Source organism: Hyla sarda, chromosome 1 (genome assembly GCF_029499605.1).
Source record: "Hyla sarda isolate aHylSar1 chromosome 1, aHylSar1.hap1, whole genome shotgun sequence".
In the NCBI taxonomy this organism is placed as follows: Eukaryota; Metazoa; Chordata; class Amphibia; order Anura; family Hylidae; genus Hyla; species Hyla sarda.
This window is the reverse complement of record NC_079189.1, coordinates 395,758,007-395,782,815: the sequence shown is the minus strand read 5'-3', so window position 1 is coordinate 395,782,815 and position 24,809 is coordinate 395,758,007. Positions and strand designations below refer to the sequence as shown.

General features: G+C 45.8%; 1 protein-coding gene across 3 annotated transcripts in view; it reads left to right on the top strand.

Moving 5' to 3' along the window:
• THTPA (thiamine triphosphatase) overlaps nucleotides 1–22,330 on the top strand; it is an 82,608-nt gene extending 60,278 nt beyond the window's left edge. The window contains exons 1-3 of one of the 3 annotated variants that reach the window (XM_056526598.1): nucleotides 8,491–8,513; nucleotides 12,810–13,355; nucleotides 21,463–22,330. In XM_056526598.1, coding sequence (XP_056382573.1) covers nucleotides 12,812–13,355; nucleotides 21,463–21,563 — 645 coding nt within the window. In that variant the 5' untranslated portion in view covers nucleotides 8,491–8,513; nucleotides 12,810–12,811 and the 3' untranslated portion in view covers nucleotides 21,564–22,330. Of the gene's footprint in view, nucleotides 1–8,490; nucleotides 8,514–12,809; nucleotides 13,356–21,462 lie in introns of those variants that run through there. The other 2 variants (XM_056526590.1, XM_056526582.1) reach the window with 2 other exon arrangements.
• Nucleotides 22,331–24,809: the final 2,479 nt, after the last annotated feature.

Here is a 24,809-nt window from a genome sequence, read left to right as displayed (position 1 = left end):
CAGGGTTGGGGAATGAAGTTGAAGCCAGGGAAGTCCAAGGAGAATTTCTGAGGTGCAATTGGGGAGGACCAAAAGTTCAATCCTCTCATGATGAGATCCGATGCTCATAAGAAGGGGCTCCGTGCGGAAACGTATGGTACAGTCCAATCTTTCATTATTTACACAATTGATGTAGAGGGGTCTGGCGAGACTGGTCACCGGGATGTTGAACCTGTAGACGAGAGAGGCCAAAATAAAATTTCCTGCAGATCCAGAGTCCAAGAAGGCCACCGTAGAGAAGAAGGCAGAGGCAGACATCCGCACAGGCACCGTAAGACGTGGAGAAGCAGAGTAGACATCAAGGACTGTCTCACCATTGTGCGGAGTCAGCGTACGTCTTTCCAGGCGGGGAGGACGGATAGGACAATCCCTCAGGAAGTGTTCGGTACTAGCACAGTACAGGCAGAGGTTCTCCATACGGCGTCGTGTCCTCTCTTGAGGTGTCAGGCGAGACCGGTCGACCTGCATAGCCTCCACGGCGGGAGGCACAGGAACAGATTGCAGGGGACCAGAGGAGAGAGGAGCCGAGGAGACGAAACGCCTCGTGCGAACAGAGTCCATATCTTGGCGGAGTTCCTGACGCCTTTCAGAAAAACGCATGTCAATGCGAGTGGCTAGGTGAATAAGTTCATGTAGATTAGCAGGAATTTCTCGTGCGGCCAGAACATCTTTAATGTTGCTGGATAGGCCTTTTTTGAAGGTCGCGCAGAGGGCCTCATTATTCCAGGACAATTCTGAAGCAAGAGTACGGAACTGAACGGCATACTCGCCAACGGAAGAATCACCCTGGACCAGGTTCAACAGGGCAGTCTCAGCAGAAGAGGCTCGGGAAGGTTCCTCAAAGACACTTCGGATTTCCGAGAAGAAGGAGTGTACAGAGGCAGTGACGGGGTCATTGCGGTCCCAGAGTGGTGTGGCCCATGACAGGGCTTTTCCGGACAGAAGACTGACTACGAAAGCCACCTTAGACCTTTCAGTGGGAAACAGGTCCGACATCATCTCCAGATGCAGGGAACATTGGGAAAGAAAGCCACGGCAAAACTTAGAGTCCCCATCAAATTTATCCGGCAAGGATAAGCGTATCCCAGGAGCGGCCACTCGCTGCGGAGGAGGTGCAGGAGCTGGCGGAGGAGATGACTGCAGAAGCTGTGGTAGTAACTGTTGTAGCATAACGGTCAGTTGAGACAGCTGTTGGCCTTGTTGCGCTATCTGTTGTGACTGCTGGGCGACCACCGTGGTGAGGTCAGCGACAACTGGCAGAGGAACTTCAGCGGGATCCATGGCCGGATCTACTGTCACGATGCCGGCTGGCAGGTAGTGGATCCTCTGTGCCAGAGAGGGATTGGCGTGGACCGTGCTAGTGGACCGGTTCTAAGCCACTACTGGTATTCACCAGAGCCCGCCGCAAAGCGGGATGGTCTTGCTGCGGCGGTAGTGACCAGGTCGTATCCACTAGCAACGGCTCACCTCTCTGGCTGCTGAAGATAGGCGCGGTACAAGGGAGTAGGCAGAAGCAAGGTCGGACGTAGCAGAAGGTCGGGGCAGGCAGCAAGGATCGTAGTCAGGGGCAACGGCAGGAGGTCTGGAAACACAGGCAAGGAACACACAAGGAACGCTTTCACTGGCACTAAGGCAACAAGATCCGGCAAGGGAGTGCAAGGGAAGTGAGGCAATATAGGGAAGTGCACAGGTGATTACCCTAATTGGAACCACTGCGCCAATCAGCGGCTCAGTGGCCCTTTAAATCGCAGAGACCCGGCGCGCGCGCGCCCTAGGGAGCGGGGCCGCGCGCGCCGGGACAGAACAGACGGGGAGCGAGTCAGGTAGGAGAGCCGGGGTGCGCATCGCGAGCGGGCGCTACCCGCATCGCGAATCGCATCCCGGCTGGCAGCGGGATCGCAGCGCCCCGGGTCAGAGGACGTGACCGGAGCGCTGCAGCGGAGAGAGTGAAGCGAGCGCTCCGGGGAGGAGCGGGGACCCGGAGCGCTCGGCGTAACATCAGTTATCTAAAATCTATTTTGACTACCTATAACTTTTTAATTTTTCCGTATATAGGGCGGTATGAGGGCTCATTTTTTGCGCCGTCATCTGTACTTTTTTTTAGATACCACATTTGTATATATAAAACTTTTAGATCATTTTTTATTAATTTTTTTTAAATAAAATGTGACAAAAAAGCAGCCTTTTTGGACTTTTTACATTTTTTACGTTTACGCCATTCACCGTACGGGATCATTAACATTATATTTTGATAGTTCGGACATGTACGCACGCGGCGATAACAAATATGTCTATTAAAAAAAATGTTTACGCTTATTGGGGGTAAAATGGGAAAAACGGCCAATTTTCATTTTTATTGGGGGAGGGGATTTTTCACTTTTTTTTCACTTTTTATTTTTACATTTTTCAACTTTTTTTTTTTTTTTTTTACACTTTTTATGTCCCCATAGGGGACTATCTATAGCAATCCTTTGATTGCTAATACTGTGCAGTGCTATGTATAGGACACAGCTCTGCTCAGTATTATCAGTGATCATTTGCTCTGGTCTGCTCGATCGCAGGCCAGAGCAGAAGACCCCGGGAGACGGCCGGAGCTAGGTAAGGGGACCTCCGGCTGTCATGCTGGATGATCGGATCCCCGCGGCAGCGCTTCGGGCGATCCGATCATCCAATCAAAGTGCCGCAATGCCGCAGATGCCGTGATCTGTATTGATCACAGCATCGGATGGGTTAATAGCCGACATCCGGGGGATCGCGGATGTCGGCCATTACGGGTGGGTCCCCGGCTGCTGCTAGCAGCCGGAACCTGCCGTGTATGACACGAACACCCTTCCGATGCTCGCGGTCATACACAGGACGTATATGCACGTCCTGGTGCGGGAAGTCCCGCCAAACCAGGACGTACATTTTCGTATTTTCCTGCTTGCATTTTAATAGCCATAACTCTTATTTTTTTCATTTACACCCCCATATGTGAGTTTGTTTTTTGCAGGACCAATTGTACTTTGTAATGCCTTCCTTCATGACATAAAAACATATTTGTGAGGTGAAATTGAAAGAAAAAAGCAATTTAGCAAATTTACCTTGCAGTCAAACTGACATATTATCTTGATTCTTTAGGTCTATGTGATTTAAAAAATATCCAATCTGTACAGTTTTATTGGTACCATTTTGGTATTGATCAGGGTTTTTGATCGCTTTTCATCAAACTTTTTTTTTATCTTAGTCATGGCTGTAAATGTTGGCAACCCTGAAATATTTCTCACAGAAAAGGATTGCAGTAACACATGTTTTGCTATACACATGTTTATTCCCTTTGTGTGTATTGGAACTAAACCAAAAAAAGCAAATTGGACATAATGTCACATCAAACTCTTTGCAAACTGCTCCAGGTCTCTCTTATTGGAAGGGGGCGCCTTTTCCCAACAGCAACTTTAAGATCTCTCCACAGGTGTTCAATGGGATTTAGATCTGGACTCATTGCTGGCCACTTAAGAACTTGCCATCCATTTCTGGGTGCTTTTTGACATATGTTTGGGGTCATTGTCCTCCTGGAAAACCCAAGATCTTGAACGCAAACCCAGCTTTCTGACACTGGGCTGTACAGTGCGACCCAAAATCCATTGGTAATCCTCAGATTTCATGATGCCTTGCACACATTCAAGGCACCCAGTGCCAGAGGCAGCAAAACAACCTCAAAACATCATTAAACCTCCACCATATCTCACTGTAGGTACTGTATTCTTTTCTTTGTAGGCCTCATTCAGTTTTCAGTAAACAGTAGAATAATGTGCTTTACCAAAAAGCTCTATCTTGGTCTCATCTGTCCACAAGATGTTTTCCCAGAAGGATTTTGGCTTACTAAAGTTCAATTTGGGAAAATGTAGTCTTGTTTTTTTTTTTTTATCTCTCTGTGTCTGCAGTGGGGTCCTCATGGGTCTCCTGCCATAGCGTTATATTTCATTTAAATGTTAACAAATATTCAAGCTGTCCTGCAGGCTCCGGGAGCATCAGTGTCAGCGTGAACTATCTTTGGAACTTGTTTGGGGCTGCTTATCCACCATCCGGACTATCCTACGTTGACACCTTTCATCAATTTTTCTCTTCCGTCCACACCCAGGGAGATTAGCTACAGTGCCATTGGTTGCATACTTCTTGATAATGTTGTGCGCTGTGGACAAAGGCAAATCTAGATCTCTGGAGATGGACTTGTAACCTTGAGATTGTTGATATTTTTCCAAAATTTTGGTTCTCAAGTCCTCACAGTTCTCTTCTCCTCTTTCTATATCTGTAAAGACTAAGTGAACTTCTCTTGTTTTTATCTGCTTTCAGGTGTGATTTCTATATTGCCCACACCTGTTACTTGCCCCAGGTAAGTTTAACCTGTTGGGGACGGAGGGTGTATGGATACTCCCTTGCGTCCCAGTAATAAAGGACGGAGGGCGTACCTGTACGCCCTCCGCATTTCCGATCACCACCGCTCGCCGTGTGGTGATCGGACCGAAATGACTGCTGATATCTATCAGCAGGCATCCCGTGGACATGCCTAGGGGGTCCTGAGAACCCCCACCCCCCCCCCCCCATGTCGGCAATTGCAGCAAATCGCCGGTCAAGTCAGACCGGCGATTTGCCGCGATCCAGGCCAGTAATCGCCCGGAAAATAAGAATGATCGGAGCAGTGTTGCCACTCCCTCCTATCCCTTGCCATTGGTCGATCAGGTTTGACGACCAATGGCAGTTGGGGGAGGGGGGTTAAAGTTAATTTCCCTCGCTCTGCCCACCGATCGATGTCGAGGCAGAGCAGGGGGGGGGGGGGGCACAGGCGGCGAGGTGGGGAGCATGGCCCGGCTTACCGGACCGACGGAGGCGGCATCCTGGAGCAGCGGGGGGCAGCAGGAGGAGCAGCGGCCGGAAAGTGCGGCGTGGAGAAGGCTGCAGTGAAGATCGCGGTAAGTGATCTTCTCTGTGGCCTTCTAAAAGCTGCAAAACTACAACTCCCAGCATGCCCGCACAGCCAAAGGCTGTCTGGGCATGCTGGGAGTTGTAGTTTTGAAACATCTGGAGGGTCACAGTTTGGAGACCACTGTGCAGTGGTCTCTAAACTGTGGTCCTCCAGATGTTGCAAAACTACAACTTTCAGCATGCACTGACTGTATGGGCATGCTGGGAGTTGTAGTTATGCAACATCTGAAGTGGCACAGTTTGGAGACCACTATACAGTGGTCTCCAAACTGTAGCCCTCCAGATGTTGCAAAACTACAATTCCAAGCATGCCCAGACAGTCAGGGATGCTGGGCGTGTAGTTCTGCAATATCTGGCCCTTCAGATGTTGCAGAACTACAACTCCCAGCATGCCTGGACAGTCTGGGCATGCTTGGAGTTATAGTTTTGCAACATCTGGAGGGCTACAGTTTGGAGACCACTACTTAACGGCCTCCAAACTGTTCTTCCCCAGTTGTTGCATAACTACAGCTCCTAGCATGCCCAGCTTGAGGCACACAGGTTGGAATCACTGAGTTAGAAAACAGACTCTAGCACAGGGTTTCCCAACCAATGTGCCTACAGCTGTTGAAAAACTACAATTTACAGCATGGCCAGACAGTCAGGGATGCTGGGCATGTAGTTCTTCAATATCTGGCCCTTCAGATGTTGCAGAACTACAACTCCCAGCATGACACCCACAATCCCCCTGAAGGGATAGAAGTGAGGTGACAGGGGTGCCACCCCTCCTATCCCTGCTATTGGTGGTCTAGACGCGACCACCAATAGCAGATCGGGAGCGCGGGGGGGGTTAAAGTTCGTTTTCCCCGTCCTGCCCACCCATAATAGGCGGGGCAGGACGGGGAAACCCGACAGGGACCGGCGCCGAAGATCCACTTACCGATCCGGAGGCTGCGGGTGACGGAGATCGGCAAGCGGCGACGTCGTGCGGTTGGATCCTACGGAAGCCGGTGAGTTGACTAGCGACATCTGGAGGGTACAGTCTGAGACCACTAGATAGTGGTCTCTAACTGTAGCACTCCAGATGTTGCAAAACTACAACTCCCAGCATGCCCAGACAGCTGTTTGGGCATGCTGGAATATGTAGTTTTGCAACAGCTGGAGGGCTACAGTTTGAGACCACTATCTAGTGGTCTCTAAACTGTATCCCTCCAGATCTTGCAAAACTACAACTCCTAGCATGCCCAAACAGCTGTTTGCTGTTTTGCAACAGCTGGAGGACCACAGTTTGGAGATCCCTTTGCAGTGGTCTCTAAAACTGTAGCCCTCCAGATGTTGCAAAACTGCAAATCCCAGCATCCCCAAACAGCTGTCTTGGCATGCTGGGAGTTGTAGTTGCGTACCTGCAGCTGTTGCATAACTACATCTCCCAGCATGCCCTTTGGTGATCAGTACATGCTGGGAGTTTTAGTTTTGCAACAGCTGGAGGCACACTGGTTGGAAAATACTGAGTTAGATACCAGAACCTAACTGAAGGTTTTCCAACCAGTGTGCCTCCAGCTGTTGCAAAACTACAACTCCCAGCATGCACGGTCTGTCAGTACATGCTGGGAGTTGTAGTTTTGAAACAGCTGGAGGTTTGCCCCCCCCCCCATGTGAATGTACAGGGTACATTCACACGGGCAGGTTTACAGTAAGTTTCTTGCTTCAAGTTTGGGCTGCGGCAAATTTTTTGCCGCAGCGCAAACTCCTAGCGGGAAACTCACTGTAACACACCAGTGTAAATGTACCCTAAAAACACAACACTACACTAACACATAATAAAGAGTAAAACACTACATATACACCCCCTTACACTGTCACCACCAATAAAAATGTAAAACGTATTGTACAGCAGTGTTTCCAAAACGGAGCCTCCAGCTGTTGCAAAACAACAACTCCCAGCATTTCTGGACAGCCACTGACTGTCCAGGCATGCTGGGAGTTTAGCAACAGCTGGAGGCACCCTGTTTGGGAATCACTGGCGTAGAATACTCCTATGTCCACCACTATGCAATCCCTAATTTAGTCCTCAAATGCGCATGGCGCTCTCTCACTTCAGAGCCCTGTTGTATTTCAAGGAAACAGTTTAGGGCCACATATGGGGTATCTCCGTACTCGGGAGAAATTGCACTACAAATTTTGGGGGGCTTTTTCTCCTTTTACCCCTTATGAAAAGGAAAAGTTGGGGGCTACACCAGCTTGTTAGTGTAAAAAAAAAATAAAAAGATTTACACTAACATGCTGGTGTTGCCCCATACTTTTTATTTTCACAAGCGTTAAATGGAAAAAAAGACCCCCAAAATTTGTAACGCAATTTCTCTTGAGTACAGAAATACCTCATATGTGGTCGTAAAATGCTCTGCGGGCGCACAACAAGGTTGAGGAGTGTGAGCGCACCATGTACATTTGAGGCCTAAATTGGTGATTTGCACAGGGGTGGTCGATTTTACAGCGGTTCTGACATAAACTCAAAAAAAATACCCACATGTGACCCCATTTTGGAGACTACACCCCTCAAGGAATGTAATAAGGGGTACAGTGAGCATTTACACCCCACAGGTGTCTGACAGATTTTTGGAACAGTGGTACGTGAAAATGAACAATGTAATTTTTAATTTGCACAGCCCACTGTTCCAAAGATCTGTCAAGCACCAGTGGGGTGTAAAAACTCACTGCACCCCTTATTAAATTCTGTGAGGGGTGTAGTTTGCAAAATAGGGTCACATGTGGGGGGGTCCACTGTTCTGGCACAACGGGGGGCTTTGTAAACGCACATGGCCTCTGACTTCCATTCCAAACAATTTTTTTCCCAAAAGCTCAATGGCGCTCCTTCTCTTCGGAGCATTGTAGTGCGCCAGCAGAGCACTTGACGTCCACGCATGGGGTATTTCCATACACAGAAGAGATGGGGTTTCAAATTTTGGGGGGCATTTTGTCCTATTACCCCTTGTAAAAATTTTACATTTGAGGGAAAACTAGCATTTTAGTTAAAAAATAAATAAATAAAATTTTCCCATCCAACTTTAACCTCTTAAGGACGCAGGGCGTATGGATACGCCCTGCATTCCGAGTTCAGCAGGCACCCTGGCACATCGTCCAGGGGGGTCCTGAGACCCCCCCCCCCATGTCGGTGATCGGAGAAAATGGCATGTCAATTCAGACATGCGATTTTCTCCAATTCCGGGCTGATCGGGTCTCTGGTGACCCGATCACCCGGAAAATAGGGCTGATCGGAGTTGTCAGCAACAACCCCGATCAGCCTAAAGGATTGGAGTGAGATCGCAAAGCTGCGATCTACTCCTATCCCCTGCCATTACTCAGAACGGAGTTCTGACCAATGGCAGCGCAGGACAGGGGGTTGCCATGGCAACCCCCCGTTCTGCCCGGCCCTGGATGTCGAGGGGCTCTGGGAAGAAGATGGAGGCCGTACCTGCAGGAGAAGATGCCTGGGGACCTGGGATCTTCGCTGGAGCCTGCAGGATCCTGATCAGGTAGGGAATCAACAGTGGGGGGGGGGGGGGGGGAATTGAAAGTGAAAGTAAATCGATCTTTACTGTGGCAACCACTAGGGGGGCCAAACTGCAACTCCCAGCATGCCCAGAGAGCCAAAGGCTGTCTAGGCATGCTGGGAGTTGTAGTTTTGCAACATCTGGAGGGTCACAGTTTGGAGACCACTGTTACAGTGGTGCCCAAACAGTAGCCCTCCAGATGTTGCCAAACTACAACTCTCAGCATGCCTCGACTGCCCAGGCATGCTGGGAGTTGTAGTTCTGTAACATCTGTCCCTTCAGATTTAGCAATTTTCATGACATTTTTGAAAATTGCTGCTCTACTTTGAAGCCCTCTAATTTTTTCAAAAAGCAAAAGTATGTCCATTTTATGATGCCAACATAAAGTGGACATATTGTATTTGTGAAGAAAAATAAAATTTATTTGGAATATCCATTTTCCTTACAAGCAGAGAGCTTCAAAGTTAGAAAAATGCAAAATTTTCAAAATTTTCATGAAATTTTGGGATTTTTCACCAAAAAAGGATGCAATTAACGCCGAAAATGTACCACCAAAATAAAGTAGAATATGTCACGAAAAAACAATCTCAGAATCAGAATATTCGGTAAAAGCGTTTTCGCATTATTAATTTGTAAAGTGACGGTGGTCAGAATTGCGAAAAAGGGCTCAGTCCTTAAGGTGAAAAAGGGCTGCGTCCTTAAGGGGTTAACGAAAAGTCGTCAAACACCTGTGGGGTGTTAAGGCTCACTGGACCCCTTGTTACGTGCCTTGAGGGGTGTAGTTTCCAAAATAATATGCCATGTGGGTTTTTTTTTTTTTGCTGTTCTGGCACCATAGGGGCTTCCTAAATGTGACATGCCCCCCAAAAACCATTTCAGAAAAACTCACTCTCCAAAATCCTACTGTCGCTCCTTCCCTTTTGAGCCCTCTACTGCGCCCGCCGAATACTGCGCCCCACTTGACATACACATATGAGGTATTTTCTTACCCCAAAGAAATTGGGTTACACATTTAAGGAAGATTTCTCTCCTTTTACCCCTTGTAAAAATTCAATAACTGGGTCTACAAGAACACGCGAGTGTAAAAAATGAAGATTTTGAATTCTCTCCTTCAATTTGCTGCTATTTCTGTGAAACACCTAAAGGGTTAACAAACCATTTGAATGTCATTTTGAATACTTTGAGGGGTCATTTGTGGGGTATTTCTAATAAGAAGGCCCTTCAAATCCACTTCAAAACAGAACTGGTCCCTGAAAAATTTCGATTTTGAAAATTTTGAGAAAAATCTGAAAATTGCTGCTATACTTTGAAGCCCTCTGATGTCTTCCAAAAGTAAAAACATGTCAACTTTATGATGGAAACATAACGTAGACATATTGTATATGTGAATCAATATATAATTTATTTGGAATATTAATTTTCCTTATAAGCAGAGAGCTTCAAAGTAAAAAAAAATGCTACATTTTCAATTTTTTCATCAAATTTTGGAATTTTTCACCAAGAAATTATGCAAGTATTGACAAAATTTTACCACTAACATAAAGTAGAATATGTCACGAAAAAACAGTCTCGGAATCAGAATGAAAGGTAATTGCATCCCAGAGTTATTAATGTTTAAAGTGACAGTGGTCAGATTTGCAAAAAATGGCCGGGTCCTACAGTGAAAATTGGCAGGGTCATTAAGGGGTTAAAGTGACAGTGGTCAAAATTTAAAAAAATGCTCCCGTCCTTAGGGTTATAATGGTCTCTGTCCTCAAGAGGTCAAAGGAGCATCACATACTTGAAACAATCTTATTTATCCACAATTTTACAAGGGTGCCAATAATTTCGTCCAGCCCATTTTTGGAGTTTGGTGTGACATTATGTCAAATTGGCTTTTTTTTTCTTCCCTTTTTTGGTTTGGTTCCAATACACACAAAGGGAATAAACATGTGTATAGCAAAACATTTGTTACTACAATCCTTTTCTGTGAGACATACTTCATTTTCTTGAAATATTTCAGGGGTGCCAACATTTACGGCCATGACTGTATGTGATAATCTCAACAAAAAAAACAATTTTGGTGTTTTATTTTTTTATGTTTATGCCATTCACTGTTTGGTTCTGTTAATATTATAGTTAAAGGGGTATTCCGCCCCTAGACATCTTATCCTCTATCCAAAGGATAGGGGATAAGATGTCAGATTGCCGCGGTCCCGCTGCTGGGGACCCCTGGGATCCCCGCTGCGGCACGCTGCTATCATTACAGCACAGAGCGAGTTCGCTCTGCACATAATGATGGACGGTACAGGGGCCGGAGCATCGTTACGTCACGGCTCCGCCCCTTGTGATGTCACGGTCCGCCCCTTTCAATACAAGTCTATGGGAGGGGGCGTGGCGGTTGTCACGCCCCCTCCCATAGACTTGCATTAAGGGGACGGGCCGTGATGTCACGAGGGGCGGCGCCATGACGTCACGCTGCTCCGTCCCCCGTATCGCCCGTCATTACGCACAGAGCGGGGCGGAATACCCCTTTAACTATAATATTAACAACCAAACAGTGAATGGCATAAACATAAAAAAATAAAACACCAGTTCGAGTTCGCTCTGTGCGTAATGACGGGCGATACGGGGGACGGAGTAGAGTGACGTCATGGCGCCGCCCCCCGTGACATCACAAGGGGCGGAGCCGTGATGTAACGATGCTCCGGCCCCTGTACCGCCCATCATTATGTGCAGAGCGAACTCGCTCTGTGCTATAATGATAGCACGGTGCCGCAGCGGGACCGCGGCCATCTGACATCTTATCCCCTATCCTTTGGATAGGGGATAAGATGTCTAGGGGCGGAATACCCCTTTAAATAGTTTGGACATTTCCGCTCTCTCTCTCACCAGGTATGGAGTGAGCTCAAGTCAGGATCCCACTTCATACAACCTTAGAGACACCCTGATGAATTAGAACCATCATAAGTCAGCAAGGGCTTAAAGGGGTACTCTGGTGGAAGACTTTTTTTTTTTTTCTTTAAATCAATTGGTGCCAGTTAAACAGATGTGTAAATTACTTCTATTAAAAAATCTTAATCCTTCCAGTACTTATTAGCTGCTAAATAATACAGAGGAAATTATTTTCTTTTTGGAACACAGTGCTCACTGCTGACATCACGAGCACAATGCTCTCTGCTCGGTCCATTTTAGGAACTGTCCAGAGTAGCATATGTTTGCTCTGGGGATTTTCTCCTACTCTGGACAGTTCTTAAAATGGACAGAGATGTCAGCAGAGAGCACTGTGCTCGTGATATCAGCAGAGAGCTCTGTGTTACAAAAAGAAAATGTATTACTTAGCATTATAGTATTATTTAGCAGCTAATAAGTACTGGAAGGATTAAGATTTTTTAATAGAAGTCATTTACAAATATGTTTAACTTTCTGGCACCAGTAGATAAAAAAAATAAAATAAAAGAGTTTTCCACCGGAGTACTCCTTTAAGCTTTAGATCTACAAAGACATGACTAAGGACTGTAATAATGTAGTATGTGTTACCACATTTTTCTTTCATCAGACATACAACTGTGTTCAAATCTGTCAAAACTAGCAATGGAGTATAAATTTTTATATATATGATAGAAGAAACCCTAATCTGGTTTACAGAGGCTGACCTCAGAACCACCTTTGCACTACAGTAATCAATATATTGCTTAATCAATGCAGAGGCCAAATCTGTAATATTTATTTTCTATGCACTTGATTCATTTAACATACAGGGGGAATAGAAGTGAGTAGAAAGAGAAAGCTTTCAGATTCTAAAAGGAAAAATGTACGGTATATATCTAATAATATAAAACCAGACAGTTCTGTCAACTAAAGCAAAAGTATTAATGGTCCCATAAACCACTTTGGAAAGTTTTTAAACAAATGTTTCTTGGTGCTACTAGATTCATGGTAATGACTCAATCCTTAATAGCAGGAAATTGATTATCTGGTACAAATATACCATGAAAAATAATGTACTGTTCAGTGTATATCACTCCGTTTATGGAATGAAATAAGAACAAAGTAAAGATTGTAAAAGGATTTTTTTTTTTTTTTTACTTTGATCTAAGTTTAAAAAAAAGACAATGAATTAAACTTCACAGCTCATATATAGATTTGTCTAGTTATAGAACATGTTGTACAGACCTTGTGATCCTGTTCCTTTCAATATAAATGCTTTCTTGTGCCTCCACACAGTTGTATTTTTCTCATCTATTGCTCGTCCATTCATTTTGGTAGTTAGACATCACTGTAAATTTATTTTCTCAGACATGTCGCCCCCATCGCATTTACCTGGGCCCATCGAGGTGGAACGCAAGTTTGTCCCAGGGCCAGATGTCGAAAAAAACCTTTGTGCACTTGGAGCTAAGCTGCTTGAAGAGATCACTTTTAGAGATTCTTACTATGATAGCCCTGACCTGGGCCTTACGCTGAATGATATGTGGCTGCGAAGGAGAGGAGACAGTTGGGAATTAAAGCACCCACCACAACGGGGAGCAAGAGGCCATAAAGGAGCTTCCACACAATACATGGAGCTTACTTCTGAAGATGATATACTTTGCAGAGTGAGTGAAGAGCTGGGTGTCCCCTGTCCACTAAACATTGAGTCTTTTGGACTAAATGAATTTGCTACCTTTGTGACACGCAGGCGCAGGTTCCAGTTGCCACTTACTGAAAACTCTAATACCAAAGTTGTTGTAGATCTTGATGAGGCAGATTTTGGTTTTGCAATAGGTGAAGTGGAAGTCCTCGTAAAAACACAGGAAGAAGTTGGGAATGCGCTCAAGAAAGTGGAAGAAATCTGTAAACAACTAGGTAAGAGAAATCGGAGACACTGAAATACAAATTTATATGACTCGCCTCAAAAAAAACCTCTAAACTAAAGCCATCAGTAAATAGGTTAAAACATGCGGATTCTGAATTAGTATCTTTACCTTTCTACTCACTTGCATTTCCCTGATGATGGCCCTTAAACACGGGAGGAGTCTAGGTCTCCATTATATTGCTGAACTTTGTTGTTCTCTCTATACATCACGATGCCCCATTTGCAGGCATACAGAGGGCAGAGTAGAAAGATAATGATTAGATTTATTATCAGCATTGCTAACCTATATACTGATTTCTGTAATAGAAACATAGAATGTGTCGGCAGATAAGAACCATTTGGCCCATCTTCTATGCCCAATAATCTGAATAGTATGAATAGTCCCTGGCCCTATCTTATATGAAGGATAGCCTTATGCCTATCCCTACCTTATATGAAGGATAGCCTTATACCTATCTCTATCTTATATGAAGGATAGCCTTATGCCTATCTCTATCTTATCTGAAGGATGGCCTTATGCTTATCCCTATCTTATATGAAGGATAGCCTTATGCGTATCCCTATCTTGTATGAAGGATAGCCTTATGCGTATCCCTATCTTATATGAAGGATAGCCTTATGCCTTTCTCTATCTTATATGAAGGATAGCCTTATGCTTATCTCTTTCTTATATGAAGGATAGCTTTATGCCTATATCTATCTTATATAAAGGATAGCCTTATACCTATCTCTATCTTATATAAAGGATAGCCTTATACCTATCTCTATCTTATATGAAGAATAGCCTTATGCCTATCCCTATCTCATATGAAGCATAGCCTTATGCCTATCTCTATCTTATATGAAGGATAGCCTTATACCTATCTCTATCTTATATAAAGGATAGCCTTATACCTATCTCTATCTTATATGAAGAATAGCCTTATGCCTATCCCTATCTCATATGAAGCATAGCCTTATGCCTATCTCTATCTTATATGAAGGATAGACTTATACTTATCCCTATCTTATATGAAGGATAGACTTATACTTATCCCTATCTTATATGAAGGATAGCCTTATACTTATCCCTATCTTATATGAAGGATAGCCTTATGCTTATCCCTATCTTATATGAAGGATAGCCTTATGCTTATCCCTATCTTATATGAAGGATAGCCTTATACCTATCTTATATGAAGGATAGCCTTATGCTTATTCCTATCTTATATGAAGGATAGCCTTATGCTTATCCCTATCTTATATGAAGGATAGCCTTATGCTTATCTCTATCTTATAGGAAGGATAGCCTTATGCCTATCTCTATCTTATATGAAGGATAGCCTTATGCCTATCTCTATCTTATATGAAGGATAGCCTTATGCTTATCCCTATCTTATATGAAGGATAGCCTTATACCTATCTTATATGAAGGATAGCCTTATGCTTATTCCTATCTTATATGAAGGATAGCCTTATGCTTATCTCTATCTTATATGAAGGATAGCCTTATGCCTATCCAATGCATGCTTAAACCCCTTCACTGTATTTGCAGCGACCACTTCTGCAGGAAGGTTATTCCATGCATCCACTACTCTCTCAGTAAAGTAATACTTCCTGATATTACTGCAGAAACCTTTGCCCCTCTAATTTAAAACTATGTCCTCTTGTGGTAGTTTTTCTTCTTTTAAATATACTCTCCTCCTTTACCGTGTTGATTTTCTTTGTGTACTTAAAAGGGGTGTAATTGGAGGTATCGGAGTCCTTTTTGGGTACTGCACTACAATGAGGTGGGGTCTAGATTCTTTAAATCACACTATACTGTATAGAGAAAACAACACTTGGGTCTTAAAATATAGCTTTTATTTATACCAAGTAAAACGTGTTTCAAACTTAAACAAAAAAGCGATAACCAAAGTATGTATACATAGATACCAATTAATTATCGGATTTATGCTGTTTCAGCAGAAAAATGGCTACAAGGACACCTGGATGTAAGTGTGTAGCCTAAAAATTCCTAAATCCATCTATACTTCCTACCTATTACTGCATGGTAGCCTCCTAATGAGGACTAGCATGCAGCCGGAACCTCCTATCTTATGGTAATATAAGGTCTGTACCTCTGTATGGTGGGGGGGATACGGATAGGCAAAAGTAACTAATATTGATAAATGGTAAAAATACCCTCCACATTATACTCAGTAAGTATCTCTTGTGTCAGGGCTATGGTTATAGCACCATAGTCCCGAATATTTCGGACTACACACTTTTTAGGCTACACACTTACATCCAGGTGTCCTTGTAGCAATTTTTCTGCTGAAACAGCCTAAATCCGATAATTATTCGGTACCTATATGTATATATACTTTGGTTATCGTTTTTTTGTTTAAGTTTGATATACGTGTAACTTAGTATAATTTTAAATGCAGAGAAAGTGTTGTTTTCTCTATACAATATTCCATGTGAACACTGGTCTACTAATCTATTCAATATCAAATTGGGTGTCTATGCTAATTTAAATTTCACTAGGAACTAGGAGAACATTTAGTCCCTGGGTTGAAAATAAGGCTCATTTACATATAATAAGTACCCAGGATAAACATGCAAAATGATACATTTAAACCCAATGTTCATTATATGGTAACATTTGCCAAATCTATATGGAATGAATTGGCAGTTGATTCATTTAGTCTTGGAAAAAGCTGTATCACTTTCCAAGTGTTCTGATTCCCCAGAAAGGTCTGGTCTGAGGTCTCCTAAGACTGTCTCATGCCAAAACCAAACACTTGGAAAGCGGATTACTTTTTCTAAGACTAAACAAATTTACAGCTGATTCATTATTCAGTAAATCTTACTGTAGATTCACTAATCTCTATGGGTGAGAATGGTCTATATACAGTATAAAAATGATCATTGTGGAGGTTTCTGTTTATTTTCTGTGTCTGCATTCCTTTGGGATGGTTTATGAGAACCGATATGTTCTTTACTTTTACTACACTGCTTTCAGTAGTCGGCATTGTTGCAAAACTTTAAAGCCCAGCATATCTGGACAGCCATTGGCTGTCCAGGCATGCTGGGAGTTGAAGTTTTGCAACATCTGGAGGGCCACAGTTTAAGACCACTGGTAGATAGGAAGCTTAAATGCCTAGCAGCAATCCCAGTCTTCCTGACAGCAGGCACTAGACTGTATACCTCCCTGGGAACAAAAATAGGCACGTACATTTTAGACTAAGCAGCCCATTTTAGTCATGGGTGTGGCGGTGTATGGTTGGAGCCACAAAAGGGAGTGGCCAAATTTTATCATAGGCGGGTATAAGGGGTATCTTCTCTATCCAGCCTAGACCGTGATGATGATTTCTTCCAGCCACAACTTAGAACAGACAAACCGCACCTAATATTGCCCCCCTTGGTGTCCCACAAAGTTGAGGGGGAAGATGTGTGTTGAGGAAGAGTAGGCAGCACCCTAATTGGGTAGTTATGATGCTTCAGTAGGTTTCCTGTGCAAATAGATGCCACATGTAGGTAAGTCCCTGTGTAGATAGTTGCCCCCCATAAGTAGTAATATTTGTCGCCTGTTGGTAGGTTTTCCTGTAGATAGTAGCCTATGTGTCACGATGCCGGCTGGCAGGAGGTGGATCCTCTGTGCCAGAGAGGGATAGCGAGGACCGTGCTAGTGGACCGGTTCTAAGACACTACAGGTTTTCACCAGAGCCCGCCGCAAAGCGGGATGGTCTTGCTGCGGCGGTAGTGACCAGGTCGTATCCACTAGCAACGGCTCACCTCTCTGGCTGCTGAAGATAGGCGAGGTACAAGGGAGTAGGCAGAAGCAAAGTCGGACGTAGCAGAAGGTCGGGGGCAGGCGGCAAGGTTCGTAGTCAGGGGAGATAGCAAAGTTCTGGTACACAGGGTATAAACACACAAAAACGCTTTCACTAGGCTCTAGGGCAACAAGATCCGGCAAGGAAGTGCAAGGGAGGAGACTAGATATAGCCAGGAAACAGATGGGAACCAATTAAGCTAATTGGGCCAGGCACCAATCATTGGTGCACTGGCCCTTTAAGTCTCAGGGAGCTGGCGCGCGCGCGCCCTAGAGAGCGGAGCCGCGCGCGCCAGCACATGACCGCAGGAGACGGGAACGGGTAAGTGACCTGGGATGCGATTCGCGAGCGGGCGCGTCCCGCTGTGCGAATCGCATCCCCAACGGCCATGACAGGGCAGCGCTCCCGGTCAGCGCTGACCGGGGAGCTGCAGGGAGAAAGGCGCCGTGAGCGCTCCGGGGAGGAGCGGGGACCCGGAGCGCTAGGCGTAACAGTACCCCCCCCCTTAGGTCTCCCCTTCTCTTTATCGGGTAACTGCCTCCCCTGGGATGAGGACACCGGGAAAGGAAGGAGGGATTCCTCAACGGCAGGCAGAACCGCAGGAGTAGGAATGGGGAGAGAGGGCAGAGGGCGAGACCTGGCACGGGGCAGTGTGACACCAGGACGAGGGCCATGAGGGGACACAGAAGCTTGCCTGGGAGGGGGGGAGGGGCATTTCCTGTGGCAGGCAGAGTCCTTAATGACCTTAGGGGGACCGGATACAGGAGGAACCACAGAGTTACGGCAAGGGTTACTGGGAACCGGTTTTAGACAGTTCTTGGCACAAGAGGACCCCCAACTCTTGATCTCCCCAGTGGACCAATCCAGGGTTGGGGAATGAAGTTGAAGCCAGGGAAGTCCAAGGAGAATTTCCGAGGTGCAATTGGGGAGGACCAAAAGTTCAATCCTCTCGTGATGAGATCCGATGCTCATAAGAAGGGGCTCCGTGCGGAAACGTATGGTACAGTCCAACCTGGCTCCGTTGACCGCGGAGATGCGGAGTGGCTTGACAAGACGGGTCACCGGAATATGGAATTTATTCACAAAGGACTCCCGAATAAAATTCCCAGAAGCTCCAGAGTCCAGACAGGCCACGGCTGAGAGGGGAGAGCTGGCTGAAGTGGAAATCCGAACAGGTACCTTGAGACGTGGAGAAGCCGACTTGGCATCAAGAGACGCCACACCCACGAGAGCTGAGTGTGAGCGTGCGTTTCCCAGACGTGGAGGACGGATTGGGCAATCCACCAGAAAATGTTCAGTACTGGCACAGTACAAACAAAGATTCTCTTCCTTACGGCGATTCCTCTCTTCCAGGGTCAGGCGAGACCGATCCACTTGCATGGCCTCCTCGGCGGGAGGCCTAGGCGCAGATTGCAGTGGAGACTGTGGGAGAGGTGGCCAGAGATCTAAGTCTTTTTCCTGGCGGAGCTCTTGATGCCTCTCAGAAAAACGCATGTCAATGCGAGTGGCTAGATGAATGAGTTCATGCAGGCTAGCAGGAGTCTCTCGTGCGGCCAGAACATCTTTAATGTTGCTGGATAGGCCTTTTTTAAAGGTCGCGCAGAGAGCCTCATTATTCCAGGAAAGTTCAGAAGCAAGAGTACGGAATTGTATGGCGTACTCGCCAACGGAGGAATTACCCTGGACAAGGTTCAGCAGGGCAGTCTCAGCAGAAGAGGCTCGGGCAGGTTCCTCAAAGACACTTCGAATTTCCGAGAAGAAGGAGTGTACAGAGGCAGTGACGGGGTCATTGCGGTCCCAGAGCGGTGTGGCCCATGACAGGGCTTTTCCAGACAGGAGGCTGACTACGAAAGCCACCTTAGACCTTTCAGTGGGAAACTGATCCGACATCATCTCCAGATGCAGGGAACATTGGGAAAGAAAGCCACGGCAAAACTTAGAGTCCCCATTAAATTTGTCCGGCAAAGACAGGCGGAGGCTAGGAGTGGCCACTCGCTGCGGAAGAGGTGCAGGAGCTGGCGGAGGAGATGGTTGCTGCTGCTGTAGCTGAGACTGAATCTGCTGTAGCTGCGACTGGAGTTGCTGAGTCATGGTGGTCAAGTACGACAGCTGGTGATCTTGTTGGGCAATCTGTCGGGCTTGCTGGGCGACCAGTGTGGGGAGGTCGGCGACAACAGGCAGAGGAACTTCAGCGGGATCCATGGCCGGATCTACTGTCACGATGCCGGCTGGCAGGAGGTGGATCCTCTGTGCCAGAGAGGGATAGCGAGGACCGTGCTAGTGGACCGGTTCTAAGACACTACAGGTTTTCACCAGAGCCCGCCGCAAAGCGGGATGGTCTTGCTGCGGCGGTAGTGACCAGGTCGTATCCACTAGCAACGGCTCACCTCTCTGGCTGCTGAAGATAGGCGAGGTACAAGGGAGTAGGCAGAAGCAAAGTCGGACGTAGCAGAAGGTCGGGGGCAGGCGGCAAGGTTCGTAGTCAGGGGAGATAGCAAAGTTCTGGTACACAGGGTATAAACACACAAAAACGCTTTCACTAGGCTCTAGGGCAACAAGATCCGGCAAGGAAGTGCAAGGGAGGAGACTAGATATAGCCAGGAAACAGATGGGAACCAATTAAGCTAATTGGGCCAGGCACCAATCATTGGTGCACTGGCCCTTTAAGTCTCAGGGAGCTGGCGCGCGCGCGCCCTAGAGAGCGGAGCCGCGCGCGCCAGCACATGACCGCAGGAGACGGGAACGGGTAAGTGACCTGGGATGCGATTCGCGAGCGGGCGCGTCCCGCTGTGCGAATCGCATCCCCAACGGCCATGACAGGGCAGCGCTCCCGGTCAGCGCTGACCGGGGAGCTGCAGGGAGAAAGGCGCCGTGAGCGCTCCGGGGAGGAGCGGGGACCCGGAGCGCTAGGCGTAACACTATGTAGGCAGTCACAGTCCCCTAAATGTAGTAGTTTTCCCTCTGTAGGTAGAAGCAGCCTCCTAGATGTAGTAGATTGTTGTACCCTGTAGCTAGGTCCCCCTGAAGGCAGTAGCAGCCTCTCTTTAGGCAATAGTAGCATCCCCCTTTAGGTGACAGTAACAGCCCTCCCTTAAGGTTATAGTAGTAGCCCCCCACCCCTTTAGGTGATAGTAGCAGTGACTCCCCTGTTGTTGATCCTGAGAGCTCCTATCATGGTGCACAGTTATTATTAATTATCTTCTTTTTTAGTAGTAAACATACATGGACTTCCTTTTCCTTACTTCCCTGGCAAATCACAGTTATTAATAATTATTAATTAAGTTATTTCAGCGGGCAGGACCAGAGCTTTGCTGTTTGCTAGTGCACATACATGACTTCTTCTCTGGCCAATCACAGCACAGCACATATTTCTCTCTGCAAAACCATTACATAAAGTGATCCAGTACACTGGTCTGAATAGGCTGGCCATATGCTGAGTTGATGATTTACACAGGACAGTACTGGATGGCATGGGGGGGGGGGGGGAATGGTTACTGATATACTGTGTTTGCAAGGTGTTATTTTAACATAAATTATGGAAACAGCAACAGCAGGATCGCAGCAAGAAAAACTTTACACTGAGCAGTGAACTGCTACTGTTGTTATCTTGCTGCCAAGCTAAACAGAGGGAGGAGACTATACTGTAGAACTGTGGAAATACAGCACTCAATGTTTTTTGTACAATAGACAGCTGCCCACAGTTTTATGGATGGTCAGAGATAAGAGGGAAGCCTTGATTTACTTTTTAGGAATTGTGGATAATCTTCAGCAGACAAACAGGTTCAGCTTGCAGGTATACAGCCCAGGCTCTTGCGTCTACTCTTACACATAGCACATGGTCACAATCCCAGGCCCCTCCCGTCTTCAGTGCCAGTTATCCTACTAGAGACGGATTATCCCTGACAACAGACAGTGGTCAGCAGATTGCAAAGAAGTATAGGCCAAGACTTTATAGCTGTTTTTTTTGTGTTAATAAAGTGATTTACATTTATGTTAGGAATCACACAGGGGTGGTATTTGAAATGAGAGTGCCAATTTAAAGGGACTTATGTGCTCTGAAAGCTTGTAGATATCATATAATCATCAACATATCTAAACTATTTTTAAACTGTTTACCTTTTAAAAAACTTGTGTAATCGCATCTGTAACTTTACGTGCTAGTTCTTAGTTTACTACTATTCATCGGGTAGCTCAGCTTTCACTTTACCAGAGCTCGTTACCTGAGCTGTGATTGGTTGCTGTGGTAAAAATCTCTCCACTTTTTCTCTCTCTTTGAAAAATGTGTCTTTTTCTATTGCAGGAGTGTTCCGAGAGACACCAGTCCAAGGTAAAGTGTCAACATTTCTTCAGATAAACCGTGCTGATCACTACAGGAAGCTTCTTGAAGCCCATGTCATTTGACCCCTGTACAGACTCAACAGTCTACTGAACACTCCATTGTACTATAATGAATAAAGTTGTGTGCAGTTTAGAATAAATTTATGCCAAGCAAGTTAACTATTTTTTTACCAAAACTCCATTGTCCATTTTCCTTCACTGTCATGAAACAAATAACACAAATAATTTGCCAACCTGTATCCTATGTTGCATCTAGTAAAGATGATAAAATCTCTTAGCCACATTTGCCATTTTAAAACATGTTTTACATAAATAAATTCAACTATTAGTTTTACATAACAAGTGAATCTCAATATTTCATTTACGTTCTTAAATAATAATTGGCAAACTGCAAACTTAAAGCAGACCTGTCAGCAGAAATACATGGGTGTAAATAAGCACATAGCTAGAAAAGGGCAGAGGCCAGGAAAGTCCAGCCCATGCCCACTTGCATCTGCCTACCTGTTTGACTGACAGCCACTAGCTAAAGAGGACAAAGGCTGGACTTATCTAGGCTCTTGCTGGGTTTAGAAAGGACCCCTGGGCTTTTGAGCCCTATTTGCTTAAAGGGTTTATCCACCATAAGATGATTTTAGAACGTACCTGCCAGGCAGTAATGGACATGCTTAGGAAGGATCTGTTAATGTCTTGGGGCTATATGGCTATATTGTGAGATTACCATAACGCTGTAGCTATCTTTTTTGTGAACTGGATATTTCCTGATGGAGTTCATTCCCTCAAACTACAAATCCCATAGTTCCTTGATTGTAAGTGTGAGGTCTCTTTTTCCCTCCCACACATCAGCCACCCCACCCATTGAAACACAAATGAGCTGCATTCCATGCAAAAGACCAGTGTTTCTAACCAGGGTGTCTCCAGCTGTTGAAAAAATACAATATGTTGCAGAATGATCTCACCCAGCAGTCGCTCCACGAATTAAAGCAGGACAGGCTCCCTTTGTACACCTGGCTAGTGATGTCATGTCTCGGATGCACTGCAACCTGTAATTTTGTATGCTATTTAAAATAAATAATGGGGTGAAAATCACAGAAGAATTGCAAGAGCACCATCACACACAGGTACAGACACTATCTTGTGAACTACAGGGTGGGTCATTTATATGGATACACCTTAATAAAATGGGAATGGTTGGTGATATTAACTTCCTGTTTGTGGCACATTAGTACATGTGAGGGGGGAAACTTTTCAAGATGGGTGGTGACCATGGCGGCCATTTTGAAGTCGGCCATTTTGAATCCAACTTTTGTTTTTTCAATAGGAAGAGGGTCATGTGACACATTAAACTGATTGGGAATTTCACAAGAAAAACAATGATGTGCTTGGTTTTAACGTAACTTTATTCTTTCATGAGTTATTTACAAGTTATTGACCACTTATAAAATGTGTTCAATGTGCTGCCCATTGTGTTGGATTGTCAATGCAACCCTCTTCTCCCACTCTTCACACACTGATGGCAACACCGCAGGAGAAATGCTAGCACAGGCTTCCAGTATCCGTAGTTTCAGGGGCTGCACATTTCGTATCTTCACAGCATAGACAATTGCCTTCAGATTGTCACGATTCGGCAGGCTGGAGGTGGATCCTCTGTGCCAGAGAGGGATAGGCGTGGACCGTGCTAGTGGACCGGTTCTAAGCTGCTACTGGTATTCACCAGAGCCCGCCGCAAAGCGGGATGGTCTTGCAGCGGCGGTAGCAACCAGGTCGTATCCACTAGCAACGGCTCAACCTCTCTGACTGCTGAAGATAGGCGCGGTACAAGGGAGTAGACAAGAGCAAGGTCGGACGTAGCAGAAGGTCGGGGCAGGCAGCAAGAATCGTAGTCAATATGGCAATAGCAGGAGGTCAAGTACACAGTATGGACAAACACAGTAAACGCTTTAACTAGGCACTAAGGCAACAAGATCCGGCAAGGGAGTGCAGGGGCAGTGAGCAAATATAGTCTGGGAGCAGGTGGGAGCCAATTAAGCTAATTGGGCCAGGCACCAATCATTGGTGCACTGGCCCTTTAAGTCTCAGAGAGCTGGCGCGCGCGCGCCCTAGAGAGCGGAGCCGCGCGCGCCAGCACAAGACAGCAGGGGACCGGGACGGGTAAGTGACCTGGGATGCGATTCGCGAGCGGGCGCGTCCCGCTGTGCGAATCGCATCCCCGACGGCCATGACAGTGCAGCGCTCCCGGTCAGCGGGACTGACCGGGGCGCTGCGGGGAGAGAGACGCCGTGAGCGCTCCGGGGAGGAGCGGGGACCCGGAGCGCTAGGCGTAACACAGATAACCCCAAAGATAAAAGTCTAAGGGGGTCAGATCGGGAGACCTTGGGGGGGCATTCAACTGGCCCATGACAACCAATCCACTTTCCAGGAAACTGTTCATCTAGGAATGCTCGGACCTGAAACCCATAATGTGGTGGTGCACCATCTTGCTGGAAAAACTCAGGGAACGTGCCAGCTTCAGTTCATAAAGAGGAAAACACATCATCATCTAGCAATTTTGCATATCCAGTGGCCTTGAGGTTTCCATTGATGAAGAATGGCCCCACTATCTTTGTACCCCATATACCACACCATACCATCAATTTTTGTGTTCCAACAGTCTTGGAGGGATCTATACAATGTGGGTTTGTGTCAGACCAATAGCAGTGGTTTTGTTTGTTAACTTCACCATTAACATAAAAGTTTGCCTCATCACTGAACAAAATCTTCTGCGAAAACTGAGGGTCCTGTTCCAATTTTTGTTTTGCCCATTCTGCAGCACCTGAAACTACGAATATTGGAAGCCTGTGCTAGCATTTCTCCTGCGGTGTTGCTATCAGTGTGTGAAGAGTGGGAGAAGAGGGTTGCATTGACAATCCAACACAATGAGCAGCACATTGAACACATTTTATGAGTGGTCAGAAACTTGTAAATAACTCATGAAAGAATAAAGTTACGTTAAAACCACATCATTGTTTTTCTTGTGAAATTCCCAATAAGTTTGATGTATCACATGAACCTCTTACTATTGAAAAAACAAAAGTTGGATTCAAAATGGCCGCCATGGTCACCACCCATCTTGAAAAGTTTCCCCCCTCACATATACTAATGTGCCACAAACAGGAAGTTAATATCACCAACGATTCCCATTTTATTAAGGTGTATCCATATAAATGGCCCACCCTGTACACTAAGTTTACAGCCCCTGTAGCATAGTCAAATAAAGCAGGATAGGTTTGCTATGGGGATTTGTTTCTGCACTGAACAGTTCCTGACATGGAC